Here is a 23017-nt window from a genome sequence, read left to right as displayed (position 1 = left end):
TACTATCCAAAGACAGTGCAGTTTGCTTGCAGAGTGATCTTCAGTCTATGTCTCTTGGCTCATAGATTGTCACAGAATCAGGTGGTGTTGGAGGTGCTAGAAAGATCAACTCAATTCTGTCCTTTTGCAAATTTTTAGTACAAGAGGAACAGTGAAAAGATTCATGTGAACTGCATATCTGAGCATATATTTTCCTGTCTAAATTCTTTTAATATCTCTTCAACTTTTGTAAGATAAACTTTCAGCTTTATGATATGACTATGTTTTTCTACTGATTTGGTCCAGTTGGACATCTAAGTTCCTTGGTATGCCATTGCTGATATATATTTTCTTTCCTTTTTTCCTTCTCTCCCTCCTTCCTTCCTTCTTCCCTTCCTTCCTTTTTGCCTCCAGGATTATGGCAGGGGCTCAGTATTTGCACTGCTCATGGAAGCCATTTTTTCCATCTTAATTGGATAGACAGGGAGAAATTGAGAGGGGAGAGGAAGATAGAGAGTGAGAGAGGAAGAGAGACACCTGCAGACCTACTTCACCACTCATAAAGTATCCCCTGTAGTTGGGGAGTGGGGGCTGGCACCTGGATCCTTACACCAGTCCTTGCAATTCCTAATATGTGTGGTTAGCCTGGTTCTCTACCTCTTGGCTCCTATTCTCTTTTCTTTATGCTTATGTCATATTGTATTGCGGATGAGTATCCAATCACAATTCTGACACTCCCTATCCACCTCCTTGCTGTCTGCCTAACACTACACTGAAACACCATCTTCTAAAGTACCATCTGGGACCCCCAGATTAACAGGTGTGTTGTGTTTGCATGTCCCTACAAGGCACCTGGGCAGAGATTTCTCTAAGCTTATGAGGAAATGTTTGCTTAAGAGCAGATCCTTCTACTAGTCTATACCATCCCTTAGGGTGGGGCTGTGCCTTGTTCCTCTTATTTTTTTTTAAATTATCTTTCTTTATTTATTGGATAGAGACAGCCAGAAATTATGAGGGAAGGGGGTGATAGAGAGAAAGAGAGTCAGAGAGACACCTGCAACACTGCTTCACCACTTGCAAAGCTTTCCTCCTGCAGGTGGGATCTGGGGGCTCAAACCAGGCCCCACCTTGTTCCTCTTGGTAGTCTAAGTGCCTCACCTGTTTAAGGTGGCAGGTAATAAGTCATTATTGTATACTATGAAAGGAAAGGTCTCACCATAGTAATGAAGCTGAAGGGTTGTCATTCCAAACGTGAAGTCTCTGGACACAGTCTGAGGTGAAGCATGTTGAGGTGGCAATTGTGTTGGTTAGGTTGTGATCGGCGGATGCAATATTATTTGGTTTGGATTGAGAAAGGCATACGGGAAAGTGGGCCCTATCCAAGGGTTCCAGGATTGGAGGAATTAAGGGCTCTATAGTGGAGATGTGAGGTTCCTGCTGTTTTAGGGTTCAAAAAGACAATGGATAGTTACTGTTATCATCACATTATTTGGTAATTGGGTTAACTTTGAAAAGTCCTTTTGTTATGGTTTGCTGTACAGTCCCCAGTATCTTGTATATAGCTGTGCTATTGGATGCTTCTGATCTACTTGGTCTACGCTTTTGAGAGAGTCCTTTCATAGTATACTCTAATTTCATCTCAGGTGGTTCACTTTCTAACAAAGTCCCAAAACCTAGATATACACCAGTTTCTGTGAGAGAGAGCATATGTTCACACGTATCTATAAACTACTGCAAAATATATACCTGAAAGCAGAAGTACACAAGAGTTTGCAGTGAGTACCTCCCTAACACTTCCTCTCCACTATTCCAAGCTTTGGGTCCATGATTGCCCAACAATTTGTTTGGCTTCGTATGTTAACTCTCTTTCAGTCACCAGGTTTCAGATGCCATCAGGATGCCGGCCAGGCTTCCCTGGATTGAAGATCCCACCAATGTGTCCTGGAGCTCTGCTTCCCCAGAGACACACCCTACTAGGGAAAGAGAGAGGCAGACTGGGAGTATGGACCGACCAGTCAACGCCCATGTTCAGCAGGGAAGCAATTACAGAAGCCAGACCTTCTACCTTCTGCAACCCACAATGACCCTGGGTCCATGCTCCCAGAGGGATGGAGAATGGGAAAGCTATCAGGGGAGGGGTTGGGATATGGAGATTGGGTGGTGGGAATTGTGTGGAGTTGTACCCCTCCTACCCTATGGTTTTGTTAATTAATCCTTTTTTAAATAAAAAAAATAAAATTAAAAAAAGTCATTATTGAATGGAAATGAATTCAGTGAATTGAAAAGTTGAACAAAATGTAGGCTGGGAATCATTTCTCTAAGGGTTACATTTATTTGAGTGAAGTAATCACGGAGTCCTGGCTGAAAATCTGAGGTCAAGATCAGTTAAGGCTGAGGGATGTAGTTATGCTGTAGTGTATGAAGCAGGACTTATTAGATGAGCAGTCAGGCAACCCAAGTCATTTAGAAGGACAGAAATCTCAACAGAATACAACTTCAGGTTGGTGTTCAAGACTAGCATGTGAAGACAACAGAAACAAAATGAGAATAAATATTCTCAAATTAGGACTGGGTGGTGGCGCACCTGGTTGATCACATATGTTAGAATACTCAATGACTTGGGTACGAGACCCCTGTCCCCAATAGCAGGGGAAAAGCTTTCCAAGTGGTGAAGCAGTGCTGTAGGTGTCTCTCTGTGTTTCTTCCTCTCTATCTCCCCCTATGCTCTTGACTTCTGGCTGTCTCTATGCAATCAATAAAGATAATTTTAAAAAAAGATTATCAAATTAAGAACAGATGTTCAGGAATCAGAGCAGGCAATAAATTCACCTAGCTCCCAACAGGAAATGACTTTCTTTAGAATAAGATTTTACCTCTGCTTTGTCTTATGTAAAGCCTTCCTGGTGAGGTAAGATGAACCTGGGCAGGTGTGGTTGCTTCCAAAGCGTGGGAGGCTGCTACTTGTTAGTGAACCCAGCATAGGTTCCAACTGCCTTCCTTTCAGCTGTGGCCTTCGAGTCTGACTTTCCAGATGCAGTCTATATTCTCTTTTTCTTGTCCTTCTTTCTCCCTCTCACCCTACTCTCTCAAGTTGCTTCAGCCCCCGTCCCTCCATCTTTCTATTATTTCTTGTCTTTCTTTTCTCTTTTTCTTTTACCTCTTCTTTTTAAAAATATTTATTTATTTATTTATTTATTTTCCCTTTCATTGCCCTTGTTGTTTTTATTGTTGTTGTAGTTGTTATTGTTGTCATCGTTATTAGATAGGACAGAGAGAAATGGAGAGAGGAGGGGAAAACAGAGAGGGGGAGAAAAAGATAGACACCTGCATACCTGCTTCACTGCCTGTGAAGTGACTCCCCTACAGGTGGGGAGCCAGGGGCTCAAACCGGGGTCCTTCTTTAACCTCTTCTATGCTACCTCTGAGAAGATCAGAGATTTGAAATTTGTATTAATCTGATTACTAGAGGAAATTTGAGAGAAGGGAAATTTAATGAGTAGTGCAGTAATACTGTGATGTCTGAAATTCCTAGTTTAGCTTTGTAGAATTGCAAATTCTGGTATATATTGTCCTGACATATTATTGATATTTCTTTATAATTTATATTTTAGAAAGATGGAGTCTCCCATAATCTACAACTAGTAGCAGAGATTTTAATAAATATTTTAGGTAATAACTGAAGAAAGATTGAATAACAAGTGTGAGTTATAGAGTAATTTACCTCACTAATACGTTCCATGAACAGTTTGAACGTAGACATACAACACTGAGTGAGGTAGTTGTGGAAATGTGGATTATTTCCTATCAGCATGGAAATAAAGGAATGAATTTATTTCATACTGTGAAAAAAATTGACAAATATTTAACGAATACTTAGAAATGGTGACTGCATCTTGTAAAACTCCCATTAACAAGAACGCATATGTAAGGGAGCGAGGGGTAGGTGATTTAAATTTAAGAATGAAAGAGATGGCAATAGTTATTGTGAACCAATACTGGAAATCTAGTAAGCATGGCCACTATTAATCATGTACCTCATGTGAAGAATTACTAATTGCTCCAGGTTTCACAACTGTTTAGCCAGCATATTTTATTTTGACTAGATTTTCCAGTTGACAAAGTTATGAAAGGTTTCTCTCTGAAGAAAGAGAGAACTCATTGTTAATCAGTCTATCATGGAGCTTAGTGACTTCAACCTCAGATACCATTTCTCAGCTTTATTTCCTGTTAAACTACATGCTTTTCTGTCTTAGTTGAAGACACTCCACAAGTTCTTTTTTTTTTTTGCCAAAACATGCAACAAGATAACACACCCAGCGTTGTTTTCAAAGTAGGGGTGCTACTTTCAATTGCATGGAAACCGCAATGCCTAAGACACAGAGATCTTCCATGTTCCTTTCTCTAGTCCCCTCCTTTTACTCTCTGGGGGAGGGAAGTAGAGCTGAGTGGGAGGAATGAGGAGGAGTTGATGCCCTCTTGACCTAATGGGTTTTCTTTTCTAAAGTAGCTTGTGGTAGAGAACTGGGAAGAACTCTTGATTTGGAGAGAACCTGGGAGAGACCCGAGTTAATGTAGGGTAGGTGTCCTGCTCCTTCTTATTCCACTCAAGACCTGTTTCCTCTTTCAGATTCTCATACTTGCTTCCTCTCAGCAGAAAATAAGGCTCCCTGAAGACAACCCCCCCCATCAGAAAATTTGAAGAATGAGGGGTGAAGGCATTAATGGATTTGTTATTATAGAATGAGATATAGAATTTTTCTTTTTCTCTTCATTTCTTAAATAACCAATTATTTTGATGAATTTTATGAAATTGGGCTAGGTGTTCTTAGCTAACTTTTATAGTGCTGTTTTGTGATTTCTTTTAAATTTTTTTCCTTCTGTCAGTGTAAACATCCTGATTTTAACCATGCTGTAGAGACTGTATTTTTGTAGAGATATAAAACAATTGTAAAATACAGCTAAGGATTATTATTAGTTTGTGATGTTTATTTGGGGGGTATTTGAATTGCTGTTTGTGATTCTTATACAAATGATTATAAGTCAAATGTCCCCTCAGATTTCCAGGGCTTCCATCTTCTGTGTTTAATTGTTAAAACAAGGTATTTTATCATGACTTTTCAGTTATTTGCCACCTCTCTTGTTTCATCAGTTTCTAAGAGCAGATAAAACAATATAAATTGCCTAAGTTAGAGGGAACAGGATGAGATATTGAAAAAGTGATTTAAAATTATAGAAATGGAAAATCATAATGGACAAGCTAATACTTGAAATAAAATGACAGTATGGTTTTATTTTTTTGAAATTAAGAACTAAGGGAAGTAACTGTCATTTGAGGATGAGATCTAACATCATTACATTATGTCATATCTCTGCTGGAATATTTTTCCCACTCCAAAGTGCATATTTAAATTTAAGGCTCTTTTGTGACTCTTGGTTAGTGAGGTTCTAACAATCAATCTATAGGTAGGACCTTTCAGGGAGGAGAGGGTCTTTTAAAATTTTTATTATCTTTATTTATTTATTAGGTAGATACAGCCAGAAATCTAGACAAAAGGAGGTGATAGGGAGGGAAAGAGACAGAGAGACACCTGCAACATTATTTCACCACTTGCAAAGCTTTCCCTCTGCAGGTGGGGCTGGGGACTTGAACCTGGGTCTTTGAACACTGTGAAATGTGTGCTCAACTAGGTGCACCACCACCCTGCCCAGAGAGAAGCTTTTAAATGATTCAAATGGTTAGTATAATTTGATACTTTGTTAGAAGATAAGATGGCCCATAACTTTGACTTCAGGATTATACTATCCACATATCAGGACTGAATTCCTTATATCAGTAGATAGTCTGTACTGTCTTTAGCTGAAAAATTGTTTTGTGGCCACCAAAAATAACCTGGAGCAAACTAAGCCTTAGTAGCAGAGAATTTTTATTTGTATATTCCTCAACAGTGCTGAGGGTCTCACACACACACACAAAATTTTTATAACGATTTGGTGCATCTATTAGATTAATGTACTCAATTTCAGAACTGGAAGGAAAACTTGGGCTCCAAATATTAAGACTATATATTACAAACATGCTTATTACACTTTGCTTGTATAAATTGCTTTTTTTTTTTTTTTGTACTTGTGTGTTTTTGCTTTTGTTTTTGTTTTTGCTTTTGTTTTTGTTTTCCCACCAGGGTTTTCAATGGGCTTTGGGTGCCTTCCACAACAAATCCACTGCTGCTCTGGGAGGATATTTTCTTCCTTTTTTTCTTATTTTTTAAATTTTTATTATGATAGAGACAGAAATAAGGTGAAGTGGGGGAGAGATGGAGAGTGAGAGAGAGACTTGTAGCCTACTGTACCACTCCTGAAGTGTTTCCTCAGAAGGTGGGGCCTTGGTGCTCAAGCCTGGATTCTCTCTCTTACAGTCACTTGTGCTTTTCTGGTTGTACCACCTCCTAGGTCCTGTGTACATTCCTTTACTGACACTCAGCACTGTCTAGCTACTGTGTATAGATCCTTAGATATTATAATAATCTGATGACAATGATGTGAACTTCTGTGCATGAAAGTATCACTCACAGCCCAATGTCCAGTCATATAATGAACAATTCCTTGGAGTTTGTTGTTTCAGGATTTATCTGCCTCCCCTTCCCAACCCCAGAAAGAAGCTATTCTGGCCCTAAGTGGTACCAGGATAGATTCCAGGCCTCAGACTTGCTAAACAAGTGTCCTACTAGCCAAATCACCTTCTTCAGTTCTTCCAGAGACTTTTAGAATGTAAACAGTAAGCCTAACTTAAAAATTTTGTTTTATTTAAATAAGAGATAGATAGCACTGCTCAGTTCTGGCTTTTAGTGGTTCCCAGGACTGAATCTGGGACCTTGGAGCTTCAGGCGTGATGGTCTTTTGCATAACCATTATGTTATCTTGTTCCTTATTTCATATGCAAGTAAGCACAATTTTTATATATAATTTTTAACTTGAAAGTTCATAAATAAATGTGTAGGGAAAGGGGGTAGAGACCAAACAGCAGAAACAAATTTAGGTTTCTTAGGCAGCACCTGTTATAAAGGATAAAACTATAATAGTTTGACTGAAAGGAAAGCTATTCATATTATTTTGCTAACAGTAATTGCCTTTGAATAATGGGACATAGTTTTCATTTTTTATGTGCTTTTTTCCATAGCATACTAGTTTTGGAATAGGAAAATAATGCACTCATATCAATTAAATACTTTATCACCTTAACACTTATTTTTCTTCTAATTTCATTTCTCTTCCTTGCACATGTAGAAAGCATATTAGTCTTGAGGTGAAAGGTTGAGACTTAGTCTTGGTGTCCTTTTCCTTCAGTGGATGTCTCTAGTAGTGGAGAGGGCATTTATTGGGCTCTGTGTTATTAGGTTACAGTGCCATCTTTGGGGCACAGCTGGCATAGCTTGTTGCTGCCATTTGTGATGGTGTAAAAAAAAAGTACATTTATGATATGGTTTTGTGGTGCAGGTAGTTAATCCACAACTAACCTAAGGTTTATGACATGTGGATGCAATTCAATTTGTTATTTCACTGCCTTGATTGATTGGAACAACTTTTGAACTGATCTCTTTATCGACGGCCTCATTTCCCTCCTGTCTCTAACACAGTAACCTCTTAAGTGATTCCATATTTACTGTTCATTTATATATGTATATTTTGGTGGTTCTCTTTACCTTACCAATTAAAATAAAAATTTCTTACCCTGTCCTACATACCTAGGCGTCTTAGTTTGTTTTTGTCTGTATTACTATCTTCCTTCATTCTTAGCCTCATCAAACTACACCTAGTTTCCAGAAGTGAGTCTGTCCACATTTCTTGCTTTTCTTTCTCACTGTCCCCCATTCTGCTCTACTGGGCTGGATAACATCCTCATTTCTACATCTCATTATTCTCTGTGGATCCTCCAGGCTCAACTCGAAGGTCACTGCCTCAGGAGGACTTTTTCCAATTCCATTTGGCTGGATTCCTCTTCTCCAATAACTCTTTCATTCACTACTGCCCGCCCCGCCCTCCCTCACTCCCCCCATTCCCATTCTGTGCCCATTCCCATTCTGTGTAATGCTCACACTGGATTTTAAATACTTATTTCTTCCTGAGTCTTACTGTAATATCTTTGACTGTGAGTTCACTTTTCAGATACCACTTAACATTCTGGTAAAGAGTGAAACTTGTTTCAACAGTGAAATGAGCATTAGGACTTGTTTTTTCCATATCACATTTTCCCCTAACTTTTCTATCACAGGAAACCTATAGGTGGATTACAGAGAGATATCTGAGAAGCTAGCTTAATGCTTGGTGCACGATGACAAATATTTAGTTTTTTATTCTTCTCTCTTTACAACTGCTATCTAGTTTCATGCTCTCCACTCCTAGTGGCTCATGCTTCATTGATACCAAAGTCTCTGCCCAGTCAGTTCCTCCCTGTTGAATACATAACTAAGATTACAGTCAACCAATACCTATACTGGTCACATGAACACAAAATGACTTTTGTACCAACACCTCATCATCACTCACCATGCTTATTCACTGCCACCCTACTGAGCACACATTCAGCATCTCTTTTGTCTTTCATTGAGTCACAGAGACACTCATTTCTAGGGATTTATTTATTTTTATTGCCATCAGGGTTATTGCTGAGCTTATGAATCCACTGGACCCAGTGGCCACCCCCTTTAATATCTTTATTTATTTTAATGAGAGATACAGAGAGAGGGGAGAAAGAGAGATCAGAGCACTGCTCAGCTCTGATTTATGATGGTGCTGAGGATAGAATCTGGGTCCCTGAGCATGATAATATGTATGCTTAACTGGATGCACCACTGCCTGACCTCCATTCTATAGATTAATGATCAAAGTGTATTCTCTTTTTTTATGACTTTTAAAAAAAATTATCTTTATTTATTTATTGGATAGAGACAGGCAGAAATCGAGAGGGAAGGGGATGATAAGGATTGAGAGAGACAGAGAGACACCTGCAGCTCTGCTTCACCACTTGTGAAGCTTTCCTCCTGCAGATGGGGACCAGGAGATCGAACCTGGGTCCCTCTGCATTGTAACATGTGTGCTCCACCATCTGGCCTCTTTCTGGTTTTGCTTTTAAGGTTAATCCTTTTCTGCTAACAACATCAAAGAGAAGTGGTTTTCAATTTTCATTTGCTTTACTTTCAAGGCCCATTATCCACATATATTAACACCTTTCACGGCATATTGCTTATGCTCAATTTTGTCTTCATATGAAATAAAGCACACGCACCTTGTGTTGGCACATGGTACCTGCCTGTCATAGTTCAGTATCACCATCACCAAATTATACAGTTTATTTGTATGATTATAATTATGAAATGTTTTTCCTCTTTCCCACCATATATTCTGCATTAAATTTTATTGTTTAAAAGTGATAAACATGTCATAATCTTTTATCAACATGCTGTCTTCTTTTTCTTTACTTCCCTTCATCTTTTCTTTTCTTTAATGAGCTGAGCCCTCATGCATGCAGGGTTCATCACTTCCAGGCTGCTTTTTCATTCAGATGGAGAGACGGATGAAGAGAGAGGGGGAGACATCACATTATGAGATCAACCCTCAATTCTGTGGCATTCTTATGGGGTGCTGGTAGTGGAACTTAGGTTCCATACAAAACAAGGCAGGTAACCGACTTAAATTTTCCTTCTGCCCTCTCTTTTTTTTAATAAAAATTTTTATTATATTTATTTATTTATTGTCTAGAGACCATCAGAAATCGAGAGGGTGGAGACAGAGAGACACCTGCAGTGCTGCTTCACCACTTGTGAAGCTTTCCCTATACAGGTGGGACTGGGGGCTCCAACCTGGGTCCTTACACACTGTAACATGTACGCTCAACCAGGTGAGCCACTACCCCGCCCTTGGCCCTCACTTTCTTTTTTTTTTTTTAATATTTATTTATTTATTTATTTATTTATTTATTTATTTATTTATTTATTCATTCCCTTTTGTTGCCCTTGTTGTTTTATTGTTGTAGTTTTATTGTTGTTCTTATTGATGTTGTTGTTAGGACAGAGAGAAATGGAGAGAGGAGGGGAAGACAGAGAGGGGGAGAGAAACATACCTGCAGACCTGCTTCACTCCTTGTGAAGGGACTCCTACCCCCCTCCCCCCAGCAGGTGGGGAGCTGGGGACTTAAACCTGGATCCTTAAACCAGTCCTTGCACTTTCTACCATGTGGGCTTAATCCGCTGCGCTACCACCCAGCCCCCAGTAATTTCTAATATAATATAAACTCATTTTTTCCAGTTTTCCTCATTTCGTTTAAGCTGAAATTGAATTCAATGAAATTGTATTAGCAAATTAATTTTCAGTATATGGATTTAATGCTTAGTTCATACTTTAAACATTGCATAGATGTTCACACACTGTAATTTTCTACAACAAAGTCAAGTGTCAAAACTATGCCATATTTCATAGCAAGAAGACATGCAACGTTTGCTTGTAATGGTTTGAGTCCATTTATTTGTTTTTTAAACTTTATTTAAATTCATTATTTATCTATTATTATAATTTTTTATTGTTACCAGGGCTATAGCTGTGACTTGGTGCCTGCATGACGAATGTTTCTCCAGATGACCATCTTTTTTCTTTATTTGGTATGACAGGGTGCAACTGAGAGGGGAGAAGAAGAGAGAGAGTAGAGAGCCAAAAAGACACCCACAGTATTTGCTTTACTGTTTATGAAGCTTCTCCCTTGCATGTGGGGAGTGGGGGTTCAAACCAGGGTCCTCCTGTGTAGTAACTTGTGCACTTAATACCCATCCCCATTTATTTGTGTGTCTGTGGCTATTTCAAAAAAATATGACGAATGTTAGGGAGTTGGGAGGTAGTGCAGTGGGTTAGGTGCATGTGGATCTGGATTCAAGCCCCTGGCTCTCCACCTGCAGATGTTTACACACACACACACACACACACACACACACACACACACACACACACACACACCCTGTCTTCCTCTCACTCCATTTCTCTCTCTCTTATCTAACAATGATGACATTAATAACAACAACAACAATAATAACTGCAACAACAATGAAAAAACAACAGCAGTAACAAAAGGGAAAATAAGTAAATAAATATTTAAAATTATGATGGAACATAAATAAATTGAATAGTTGGAACTTCATTTTACTTTCTGTTGCACTTATGAAAGAATGACTTTTGTCAATGAACTTATACCTAAGAAATAAAAGACATTGGGGAGGGGTTGGAAGACACCTCACCAATAGAGCACATACTTTACCCTGTCTGAGGACAGGAGTTTTAAGTTCCCAGTCACCACATGGAACCCCATGGGAAGAAGACCATTCACAAGTAATGAAACAGTGCTGTGGTTTCTCTCTTTCTTAGTCTCTCACCTTCTACTTGGAAATTAAAAAAAAAAAGATTCTACTAGGTGCAGTGGATTAATATACCCATGAGGTCATAGTGAAGCTGTGGTGGGAGAAAAAAATCAGGGTGGGGGGAACTATCCTTAAGTCAATGACTATGATGAACTGTAATTTTATTTTCAGCAATCTTCCACAAACATCTGAAAGTTTTTACTTGCTTCTGAAGTATCCTGCTCAAAATATCATATTATGAAGGCTCCACACTGACTAGTGCAGTTTTGAAGGTCTCAACATTATTCACCTAAGAATTCAAATGAGTTTTACTTATTTTCAAATGAAAGGTTCATCCAGTTGATTTCATTTGACTTTGCATATATCAAAGTACTGAGATGATTTCGAATCAAAAAGTAACTAATGTTTGGAGAACTATACCAATCAGCTACACCAACTCCATATCAGATATTGAAATATATTATTGAAACCAACTATAAGCAATATAATTCCGTTCTAACAACAGGCAGAATTATCAGCATGCTTAATAATTTATCACTGTCTTAGAAGAGAGATTAGAAACGTAAACATATGTGGTAATGTTTGCTTAATTATTCCCGTTTTAGTCTGACAATAATAGCTGATTGCCAGAATCTATGCTGATGATTAATGAATGAATGCTTGCTATATATTAGGTAATCAACTAACAGGGCACCTATAGAAGTGAGAAATGAATTCTCTTTGTTCTCAAGAAGCTTCACTGACTAGTAGGTGTTGGGAAAAACTTGTTAATCACTGAAGTGAATAAAAAAAGTGTTAGCTAAACCAGGAGGCTGGGGCAGTGGAAGAAACATCAAAAAATACTTCCATGGGGTTGGATGATAGCTACCTAGTAGAGTGAACACTTTGCCATGCACAGGGACCAATGATTGAGACTATGGGAACATCATGCCAAGGGGAATCTTCTTGAGCCTGGGAATGGTGCTTTAGTTAGCTGCTCTCTCCCTCTCCCTCTCCCTCTCCCTCTCCCTCTCCCTCTCCCTCTCCCTCTCCCTCTCCCTCTCCCTCTCCCTCTCCCTCTCCCTCTCCCTCTCCTTCTCCCTCTCTCTCTTCTGCTTACTCTCTATCTGGGAAAAGAACAGCAGCAGCAACAGAAACAAAACCAAGTTTGCTGTTAACAGTGGCATCCTGCAGTCAAGCAGCCCTAGACACCCTCCCCACCTTCCCCCACCCCCCCAAGGAAAGTGCTCCTCTGAAGTGTCAATGCTTGAGGTGAGTGTTAAAGGTTGAATAGGAAATAGGCTGCTAAAAGAAGGACCCAGATAAAGGAACTGGGCTGGGTCAGAACAGAGTGATAAGAACATGAGAAAGCATGACTGATTTTCAAAATTGCAAATAATCTATACATCTTATGTAATGTAATATAAAAAGTTAAGGGTATTTCATACACATTTACTTTGATTCACTATAGAAGACTGATTTGGTGTCTCTTTAGTCAACTGCATATGAATCTACTCACTTGAGGATCTCCTAGGTTTTGAGAACAGGAAGCTCAACTTGGAGTATTGTTTTTTCAGAAGTTCCTAAGTAAGCATTTCCTTTTCATTCATTCATTCTTTTTTTTCTTTCTTTGTGATCAGTCAAGAGAGTATCTCAGCATCATGCTGGCTTGCAGGATACCAGTTATCAGGGGGACTCATGAGGCCTGATCAGGTTTTCATAGTAGAACTCAGACATTGACCAGCACAAACATGTCACTGGTTCTCTATTTTTAAAAGTTTTTTTTTTTTTTTACTTCTTTTACTTTTTTCTTTTTTTAATTGGGGGGCTTAATGTTTAAGCAAGTGTTTTTTTTTTTTTTTTTTTCTATCTCCAAGACTGTGAGGACTATGTGGTTGAGGAGTGGCATAGAACTTTAGTGATGGGTGCAGTGTGGAACAGTACCCTTGCGGCCGATAAACCCCATTAATGAATATAAATACTAGCCCTGGTTGGTATTTAATCACCTCTAACAACCATCTCCCATGCATCCTTTCTTTTTTTAAAAAAATATATATAATTTTTATTTATAAAATGGAAATGTTGACAAGACCATAGGTTAAGATGGGTACAATTCCACACAATTCCCACCACCAGAACACAGTATCCCATCCCCTCCCCTGACAGCTTTCCTACTTTTTAACCCTCTGGGAGTACGGACCCCAAGGTCATTGTGGGATGCAGAAGGTGGAAGGTCTGGCTTCTGTAATTGTTTCCCCACTGAACATGGTGCATTCTCTTATTGCTCACCCTCAACTTAGTTTTCCACCGTGATTCACTAGGCCCCAAAGCACTCTCCCCCCAACACACACACTCTTTAACTTCATGCCTCCCTGCTCTCCTTTCCCATAGCCCTTTGCTTTGGTGCAATACACCAAGTCCAGTTCAAGTTTTACTTTGTGTTTTAGCTTTTTATTTTCTTGAATACCATCATACTTTAATTTAAATCTCATCAGAATTTTTATTATTCACTATTTTTTTTTATAAATCCTTGACTTGCAATAGAACAGAAACATCAATTGACAAATACTCATTTCAGGATATACCATAGGACTAAATGCATTAAAGAAGTCACTTGATTTGTTTATTGTTGAAATGACTGTGGCATCAACGTTTTTGGTTACTCAGTGGATTTTGTTGAATTATAGAGTATTGAAAAGTAGCAGATTTTTTTGTTGTCAATAACTAAAGAATGATTAGTGATAGACCATATATATATATATATATATATATATATATATATATATATATATTAATTAGAAAATCTGTAAATAACCTTAATCTTCTGGCATTATGATGTTTTTGCTATTACACACTTAAACTTCACAAGATAGTTTTTTCAGACATATTTTTCTTTCAATGAGGAATAACAAAGGTCATCTTAATAGGTCACACTATGATTTCCATGTCAGATGAAGTTATATTTTTCTTTACTGGGGGTATTAACGGTTTATAGTCAACAGTAAAATATAGTAGTTTGCACATGTGAAACATTTCTTAGTTTTCCATATAACAATTTAACTCCCCACATAGGTCCTCCTTTGCCATCATGTTCTAGGACCTGAACAACCACCCCCCCCCCACTACCACCCCAGAGTCCTTTACTTTGGTGCAATACAACAAATCCAGTATAAGTTATTTTTTCCCTTCTGTATTTATTTTTCAGTTTCTGTCTATGAGTGGGATCATTCCATATACATCCTTCTCTTTTTTGGATTATCTCATTTAACATGATTCCTTCAAGCTTCATCCAAGAGAAAGGGGAGAAGGTGAATTCAACATTTTTAATGGCTGAGCAGTATTCCATTGTGTATATATACCATAAGTTTCTCAGCCACTTGAGATGAAGTTACATTATTGAAAAGCTCTCTGGTTTGAATACCTGAGCAATGAGTTTGAAATTTTATATCATAATTAGGTAGTTTCTGTCACTTGTCTAGTTCAATACCTCTTTTCTATAAAATGAGATTGTCAGTCAAGAGAGTATTTGAAAATTTACTGTAGTTCTACTTATGAAAACATAAAACTGAGCAAGAGGCCCTACAATTATTTCCTATTAAAAGAAATAGGTTTTGAAAATAAGTTTATCTCTTTTACATCATTTTTACTAGACACACATTATAGTTACTATTACTTTTTAGTTTACATATTTTACAGAATTAGATATGAGTTCTTTGGCTAGAATTCATTTTTTTCAAGCTTATGTTATACCTGCAAACATAAGCAATCTATATATGTGCTTTCATTTCATTCATTCAACTTAAATAGAGGTGTTAAAAAGCAGGAAAATAGCTTGGTCATACACTTAAATATTTTGTTAATTATTATTGGAAGGAACTCACAGCCTTATCCCCATAGTTTTATATTAAATCTAGAAATGAATTATGAATTCTATGAAGACAGGAAGCCTGCTTTTTCTCTTCAACTGTATATTTTTCACAGCCAAGAACATTCAACACATTTCTAGGTGAATATTGATGCATACATACAAGAGACTTGCATTACAGAGGTGATTTGGGAGAATACTTGGTTTCCAGATGAAAGCCTTATAACTCAGGCTAATCAAACTTGTTAAACTATATATATATATCTATCTCTCTCTATATATATATGTATATATCTATCTCTCTCTCTATATATATGTATATATATGCTTATATATACACATATATACATTAATGGCAAAATTGGCATGAGTAGGGAGAAATTTTCTGTTAAGGGACAAAATACTAATACTTAAGAAATATTTCTGCTGTGATGTCACATTTTTGTTACTATCAATTTATATTTAATAATGTAAGTGAATAAAGTACAATCAAATTCATCATATTGAATTATATATGTGTAAATATGCATATCTACACATTTATAAAATTCCTTTATGAATCAGTTTCAATAATCCACTTAGCTGGCAAATCTTTCCCTATACTATATTAAGCATGATGTAAATATTGAATATCTTGAAAAATCATTTGAAAAGAAAATGACTTCAGATCTGTAATTATTTCTCTTAACACAAATATGATTGGTGAACATAGACAAGACTCTTGCAATGACCACTTCTAGAGGCAAGGCCTTTAAGCTTACCTTAAGTTGTATACTATTACTATGGATAGAAAGTATCAAAAGGATATTACATGTTTTCTTTCTGTATATTTTTTCAAGGTCACTGTTATGTTAAAGCTTTGGCCATACTTACTCCAAAAAAGATACGAGCAGAGAGCTATTAAGCTTTCAATATTTGCATATATGTTGACTATTTAAACATTAAATATAATACCTTGTATATCTTTGATAGGTATGTTGATGATTACAAAGTGCAGGATATTCACATAGAATATGACCATAAAGCATTTACTGTTGAGTGTAATGTATGTTACTATAGTGTGCCACTCTATGTCGAGATGTCATTGGGGATGTGGAACCAATGGTCTGACTTATGTGAATGTCTGGATTTACCATCTGTGTCACTTGAATTTCGGGTCCTACTAGAATACTGCCACTCATCAAGGGCCCCATACAACCATCAGCCGTGATGCTATTATTCATGTCAGAACTAGACAGTACTCTCTCAGTATAGATTACATTGTGTGTATCAGCTAACTCGGCAGGTATACAAATATTCCCCTGGGCATCATAGACAGGTGTCATAACTGTTTCAGTCACTACGACATTAGGTGCAAGCTGAGAATCAAAAACAATTGTTGTGGGCTGCATACGTTGATCAGAAGTAGTATATGTCTCAGTTACTATGATATCCCCATGAAGACGGGGTTCAGGGATGGCCATTTCTGCCTGGAACTCAGCTTCTGAGAGATTCATTCCTGAAGAATCATTAACAAAGTAATTCGGTCCAAGCAAAGGGAGGTCAGTACTGATAGGTATACAGGCTTGGTGTGAAGGGAATGGTTCAATTTCTGTGTCTAAGCAGATTTCAGCAAGAGTCCTAAATTTTGGATCTAAAGTTTCCATGCAGCTTTCATCTAAATCATCCACAATCCAACTGCAACAGCCAATGGAGCCCACAGGAGACCCTACTCCCTCATGGTCATAAATAAGCAAACAGTCATTTGCTGGCCGACCTTTATCTTCATCTGCATAAGCATATGCTTTCTATAATTAGGAGAAGAATAGAAAATTAGTAGTTTGTTTTGCCTTTAAATGATAATAAAAATATCACAACAATATTTTAGAAATTCCTACCCTGAGATGTTTTGACAGAATGACTGAGAAAATGACTGGTGTTTTAGTGTGTTTCTTAAAAAAATTTTAACCTATTTTCCTCTTCTCCGATTGATTAAATAGTGATTTATAAGATTATAAGTTAATAGGAGTATAACACCAAATGTCTGTGTCCCTACCCCCACTCCCTTTACAGTGAAGCTGAAAATCTACCCTCACCCTCCACCCAGGGATTTTACTTTGGTGAAATACTCCAAACTCAGTCAAATTCTCCTTTGCTTTTCCCTGTCTGTTCTTCCTTCTCAACTTCTGTGTCTGAGCTAGAAGGAATTATGTTATATGACGTAAGTCAGAAAGAGAAAGATGAGCATGGGATAATCCCACTCATAAACAGAAGTTGTTTTATTTTTTTCAAAAATTATTTATTTATTATTGAATAGAGATTGAGAGAAATTGAGAGAGGAGGGGGAAATAGAGAGGGGGAGAGTCAGAGAGATATCCGAAGCCCTGCTTCACTGCTCGTGAAGCCTTCCCCCTGCAGGGGGGCACCAACAGCTTGAACCTGGGTCCTTGTGCACTGTAATGCATATTATTAACCAGATGCGCCACCACCTGGCCCCAACTTTAGCGTATTTCTAAATAATTAGTTTTTTTAGGAGGTCGGTATTGCATTAAGTGTGCATACACTTTATGCAAATGTGAATTTTTCTTTTTATATGGCTGGTCAATAATAATTTTTACATTTGATTCAGATTTTGAATCAAAGATAATATTTTAACCTACTGGATTTAGTATTTTCTGTTATCCAGGTGGTCCAGAAATGATATATCAGAATTGGAGTCGCTTCACAGGCGGTGAAGCAGGTCTGCAGGTGTCTATCTTTCTCTCCCTCTCTCTGTCTCCCCCCCTCCATTTCTCTCTGTCCTACCCAACAACAAAAAGATCAGTAACTACAACAAAACAACAAGAAGTGAATAAATATTTAAAAAAAAGAAATACAAAGGATCAGATATTCCGATGCTAAGAAAAAAAAAAGAATTAATATGTTCAACTTATTCATTCAATGAGAGGTATTTGATTGATTTGGTGTAAAAGTAGATTTAAATAGCTCTTAGCATCAGAAACTTGTATCAAAATATGCAGTGTGGTGGAGAGAATTGGGATTTTCAGCAGTTGGGTTAAGAGGAGGAAGGTAATACATGGCTATCTATTGTGATTTTGAAATTGCTTTAAACAGTCTTTAAATGCTATCCAAGGTAGGAATGCCATGTGTCCTAGAGCCCCACCTCCCCAAAGACCTGCCCCACTAGGGAGAGAGAGAGAGACAGGCTGGGAGTATGGATGACCTGTCAATACCCATGTTTAGTGGGGAAGCAATTACAGAAGCTAGGCCTTCCACCTTCTGTACCCCATAGTGACCCTGGGTCCATATTCCCAGAGGGATAAAGACTAGGAAAGCTATAAAGGGAGAGGATTGGGATTGTGGTGGGAATTGTGTGGAACTGTACCCCTCTTATCCTATGGTCTTGTCAATATTTGCATTTTATAAATAAAAGTTTTTTAAATAAACAAGTCTTTTTTTTTTTTGTCTCTAGGGTTCTGTGGCTCAGTGCCTGCATTATGATGCCACTGCTCCTGGCAGCCATCTTTTTTCCATTGTTGTTGCTATTATTGTTGTTGTTGGATAGGACAGAGAGAAATTGAGGGAGTATGGGAAGACAAGAGAGTAGGGAGAGAAAGATAGACACACTTGCAAAGTGACCTCCCTGCAACTAGGGAGCCACCCGCTCCAAGGGTTGCAATTGGAATCAATGAAGCAGGTCTACAGGCATCTTTCTCTCTCCATCTCTTTATTCCCCTCACTTGCCAATTTCTCTCTATTCTATCCAAAAATAGCTGCCAGGAACAGTGGACAGAGTGGACACATAATGCCAGTACTCAGCCCCAGTGACATCCCTGGTGGCAAAAAAAAAAAAAAAAAAAGACAGGAAAGGAACACTGTACTTAATGTCATCATCATTATTACTATTCAGTCTCAAGACTGTTTTGTGCAATTGTTTGCAGGGGTCTTACATCAGAGAAATAGCTGTCCAAGAATGCCATGTTCAATCCGGTGTCAGCAAATTCCCACTGGGTCCCCAGGGTTGAGCTTCTCCTCCTGATTGCTCCAGATGCTCCTCCAGCTGCCAGGCCAGCAGCTGTACCCAGACCTGTGTTGAGTTCCACTCCGGATACACCTCCTTCTACAGTTCCTCCACCAGCGTAAGTGTTAGTGTAGATTTCTGAAAGGAGAGAGAGCTCCTGTAAGTATGCTGGAGTCATGTGATGTGTAACAGTCACTGTCTGCTGGGCCTCACCACACAAAAGGAATTCAGATTATCCACACTCTTATGTTTGTTGATAGTAGGTGACACAGAGGGAGACAGCTATTGGACTTGACCTTCTGGCATGAGTGTAAACTTCTTCCCCGCACCTAAAAGTGTTCAACTAGCCAAGAGGATACTGTATCTGCGTTTTCATTTCATTGCTCCCTCTAAGCTCTCCAGTTCACCCCTGAGAGTATGAACACACTCAGGGATCTTTCACAATGAGATAAGGCGGGGGGGTTTTCTGTGACTGAAACAATTCTCATGCACCCTGGTGCAGGATAGAGAGCTGGTATTCACAGGAGTGCTGGGTCACACTAGGTCAGGTTTTGTTCCCTAAGGAATTACCATAGAGGTATCTCAGTCTTCTTTAGAATTGGACTACCTACCTGCTTTGTTTGATGATTGCTCAACAGCTGTGTTCCCCACCTCCCAATTCTTTGGTGTGCATGTGACTAGCATTCTTGTGAGGACACAAGAATGGTGAGGAAGATGCATGTGCAAATTTAAGAAAAGCTTTTTAGGAGCAGGAGGAATAACACACCATGTAGGGTACCTGCCTTGGAATGTGTCTGGTTCAGGTTTAAGTCCCAACAGCACTGTGCTGGGGTAGCTCTGGTGCTGGGGTGTCCTGACCACTTTCTCTCTCTGTCTCTCTATCTGAACCAAAAAAATGGGCCTGAGAGCAGTGGAATTATGCATATATGAGGTCTTGGCTCATTAAATAAGCCCTTCATCATATTATTAGAGAGAAACATTTAGTGCCTTTTCCTTTCTTACATTTTTAAGTTGCAATGGCTACTATAGTACTTTGCACTGATATCTTTTTGGGGAAAGAAGGCTCATAAATATACAGACACATATACGTGAGTATATACAGATATGATACCTAGCAAATATTTAATATACCACATGCCAATCCATCATTATGCATTATGTTATACATGTATGTATATGCTTATATATGCTTACTAACTCCTCACAGCAACACTTTGAAGGAGGTTGTATTTTAAAGTTAGTTTCTTTTATTTAAATTGATTTTTAAAAAAATATTTTATTTATTTATTATTAGATAGAGACAGAGAAAAACTGAGAGGGGAAGGGGAGATAGAGGGGAAGAGAGAGATACTTACAGCTCTGCTACACTGTTCATGAATTTTTACCCTGCAGGTGGGGACCAGGGCCTGGAACCCAGGTCCTTGCACATTGTAAAGTGTGCACTTAACCAGGTATACCACTGCTTGGCCTCAAAGCTTAGTTTCAAAGATAAAGAAATGAAGGCCCAGAGAGTGTGTCTTTCCCAAGGACTCATGACTAGTAAATGGCAGATCTGAGAATCAAACCTAAACATTCTGACTCCACAGTTTGCCTCTAGTAGCTATATCATACTTTACTGCTCAAAGATGAAAACAGAGAAACAAAGTGGCCACCCCAAACATTCAACTTTCTTATTATGCTATACCACTCAAAGAGGTTAACAGACATATTCTTTAATAAGCTACTTATATATTAAATCTGTCTTGTTGAATTGTGGTGTAAGTTTTGAATGGAACAATAGATTTTGGTTTCCACTGACCAGAAGAATCTATACGATCCTGGGTGTTGGAGGCTGTCATAGGTACACATATATTTGACACATCCTAAAAAGAAAAAAAAAAGAAAACAGAACTTTCAGTGTAGATGTTTTATGTTAAACATAGCAAACTAACATATATTTGTGTGGTGTCTAATTGCCAAGATATGCTCAATTTCTTCGAACAATCACACTTTTCTAAGAGCAGAAGTCCACTTACCCTGTCCTCCGGATGTGCCCCTTCTATTCCCCAAGACTGCATCACTCCTTCTCCTCCTTCTGGCACAGGAGCAAACCTTGTCCCCAGACCTTCTGGCTTTCTTCGTTTGCAGCAACAAATGAGTAGCAGGAGTGGTGATACTGCCCAAGAAAGTATAAAGGAAGAGTTAACATGCATCTCTCAATTTAGAAAGTAAATGGTTATCTCATGAAAAAAAAAAGTCACGGTGTTTAGAACCAAAGAGTGAAATACAAATGTAGAGAGGGTCAACTTTTTCCTGAAGGATTGAGATTGCATGTCCGTGTTTATAAATGCAAAATCACCAAATGACATCGATTTTCAGAATCAGTATGGAGGGAATCTGAGACAGTGAAATCTGAGCTCTTCATTCAGAAGTAAGGACAGTAATATTATTTTTTTTAAGTAGTACACACACACACACACACACACACACACACACACAAACACACACACACACAAAATATATTATCACCATCATGCTTATCCCAGGGGCACTGTGGTTGCACCATGAATCCATTGCTCCTAGCAGTAATCCCCTATTCCCTTTTCCTTTTTACTTGGTAGGACCAAGAAATTGAGATGGGAAGAAGAGGGAGGGGGAGGGGAGGGAGAGGGAGGAAGGAAGAGAGACAAGGGAAGAGAGACACCTGTAGCATTGCTTCACTGCTTGTGAAGCCCCCCCCCCCCCAGTAGGTGGGACTACGGGCCTGAACTCCAGTCCTTGAGCATGGTAATATGTCTACTCAAGCCAATGCATCACCACCCAGTCAATCTCTCTTTACTCCTCTCAAGCCCAAGACTCCTAAACTGTTTGGAGGTAGAGCTATGACTGAAGTCCAGTTTTCTGTTCCTAGTTCCCCCATGACCTGTATGTGCACTTACACACTTAAAATGACGTGTGTATGTGTTAACTTTGTATATTTGAGTACTCATGAACAAATATGTAATTTCATTTTCATATTTATTTATTTATTTATTTATTTTTGCCTCCAGGGTTATCGCTGGGACTCAGTGCCTGCAACTAGGAATCCACTGCTCCTGGTGGACATTTTTTCCATTTTGTTGTTGTTTGTTGTCATTGTTGTTGGAGAGGACCGAGAGAAATTGAGAGAAGAAGGGGAGATAGGGAGGGAAAGAGAAAGAAAAACACCTGCAAACCTGCTTCACCACTTGTGAAGTGAACCCCCTGCAGGTGGGGGGCTGGAGACTGGAACCTAGCCCCAATGATAACCTTGGAGACAATAAATAAATAATAATAAATAATTTAAAAAGCTTTCCAGTCTTTTATCTTTTTTTTGTTCATGTCTCTTTGCTCTTAAAGCATTTGGATAAAATTTTCATAATAGAATCAATTTTAGTGATTTTCAGTATTATACTTAAAAATTTATAAGTAATATTTATTGATTGACTGATTGATTGATTACCTCCGGGGTTATTGCTGGGGCTTGGTGCCTACACTACAAATCCACGGCTCCTGGCAGACATTTTTTCTTTCTTTCTTTCTTTCTTTTTTTAAATATATAAAATAGGACAGAGAAAAATTGAAAGAGGAGGAGGAGGAGACAAAGAAGGGGAGAGAAAGACACCTGCAGACCAGCTTTACTGCCTGCTAAGTGAGCCCCAGCTGCAGGTGGGGAGCTGGGGCCTCGAATGAGATCCGTTCACCAGTCCTTGCGCTTCATACTCTGTGCGCTTAACTTGGAGCACCACCAGCGGGCCCCAAATGATGTTATATTTATGACTCTCACTAAACATTCTTAGT

At 38.5% G+C, this 23017-nt stretch overlaps 1 protein-coding gene across 3 annotated transcripts in view; it reads right to left on the bottom strand.

Moving 5' to 3' along the window:
* Nucleotides 1–14301: 14301 nt before the first annotated feature.
* Nucleotides 14302–23017, bottom strand: part of DSG4 (desmoglein 4) — a 49540-nt gene continuing 40824 nt past the window's right edge. For 2 of the 3 annotated variants that reach the window (XM_060173669.1, XM_060173671.1), the window contains exons 13-17: nucleotides 21235–21374; nucleotides 21018–21081; nucleotides 19149–19357; nucleotides 15560–17006; nucleotides 14302–15517 (exon numbers count right to left, since the gene is read on the bottom strand). In XM_060173669.1, the coding sequence (XP_060029652.1) occupies nucleotides 16248–17006; nucleotides 19149–19357; nucleotides 21018–21081; nucleotides 21235–21374 (1172 nt within the window). In that variant the 3' untranslated portion in view covers nucleotides 14302–15517; nucleotides 15560–16247. Of the gene's footprint in view, nucleotides 17007–19148; nucleotides 19358–21017; nucleotides 21082–21234; nucleotides 21375–23017 lie in introns of all 3 variants that reach the window. The other variant, XM_060173670.1, reaches the window with a different exon arrangement.

The sequence above is a fragment of the Erinaceus europaeus genome, chromosome 15 (genome assembly GCF_950295315.1).
Source record: "Erinaceus europaeus chromosome 15, mEriEur2.1, whole genome shotgun sequence".
Lineage (NCBI taxonomy): Eukaryota > Metazoa > Chordata > Mammalia > Eulipotyphla > Erinaceidae > Erinaceus > Erinaceus europaeus.
This window is presented reverse-complemented; position numbering and strand designations above follow the sequence as displayed.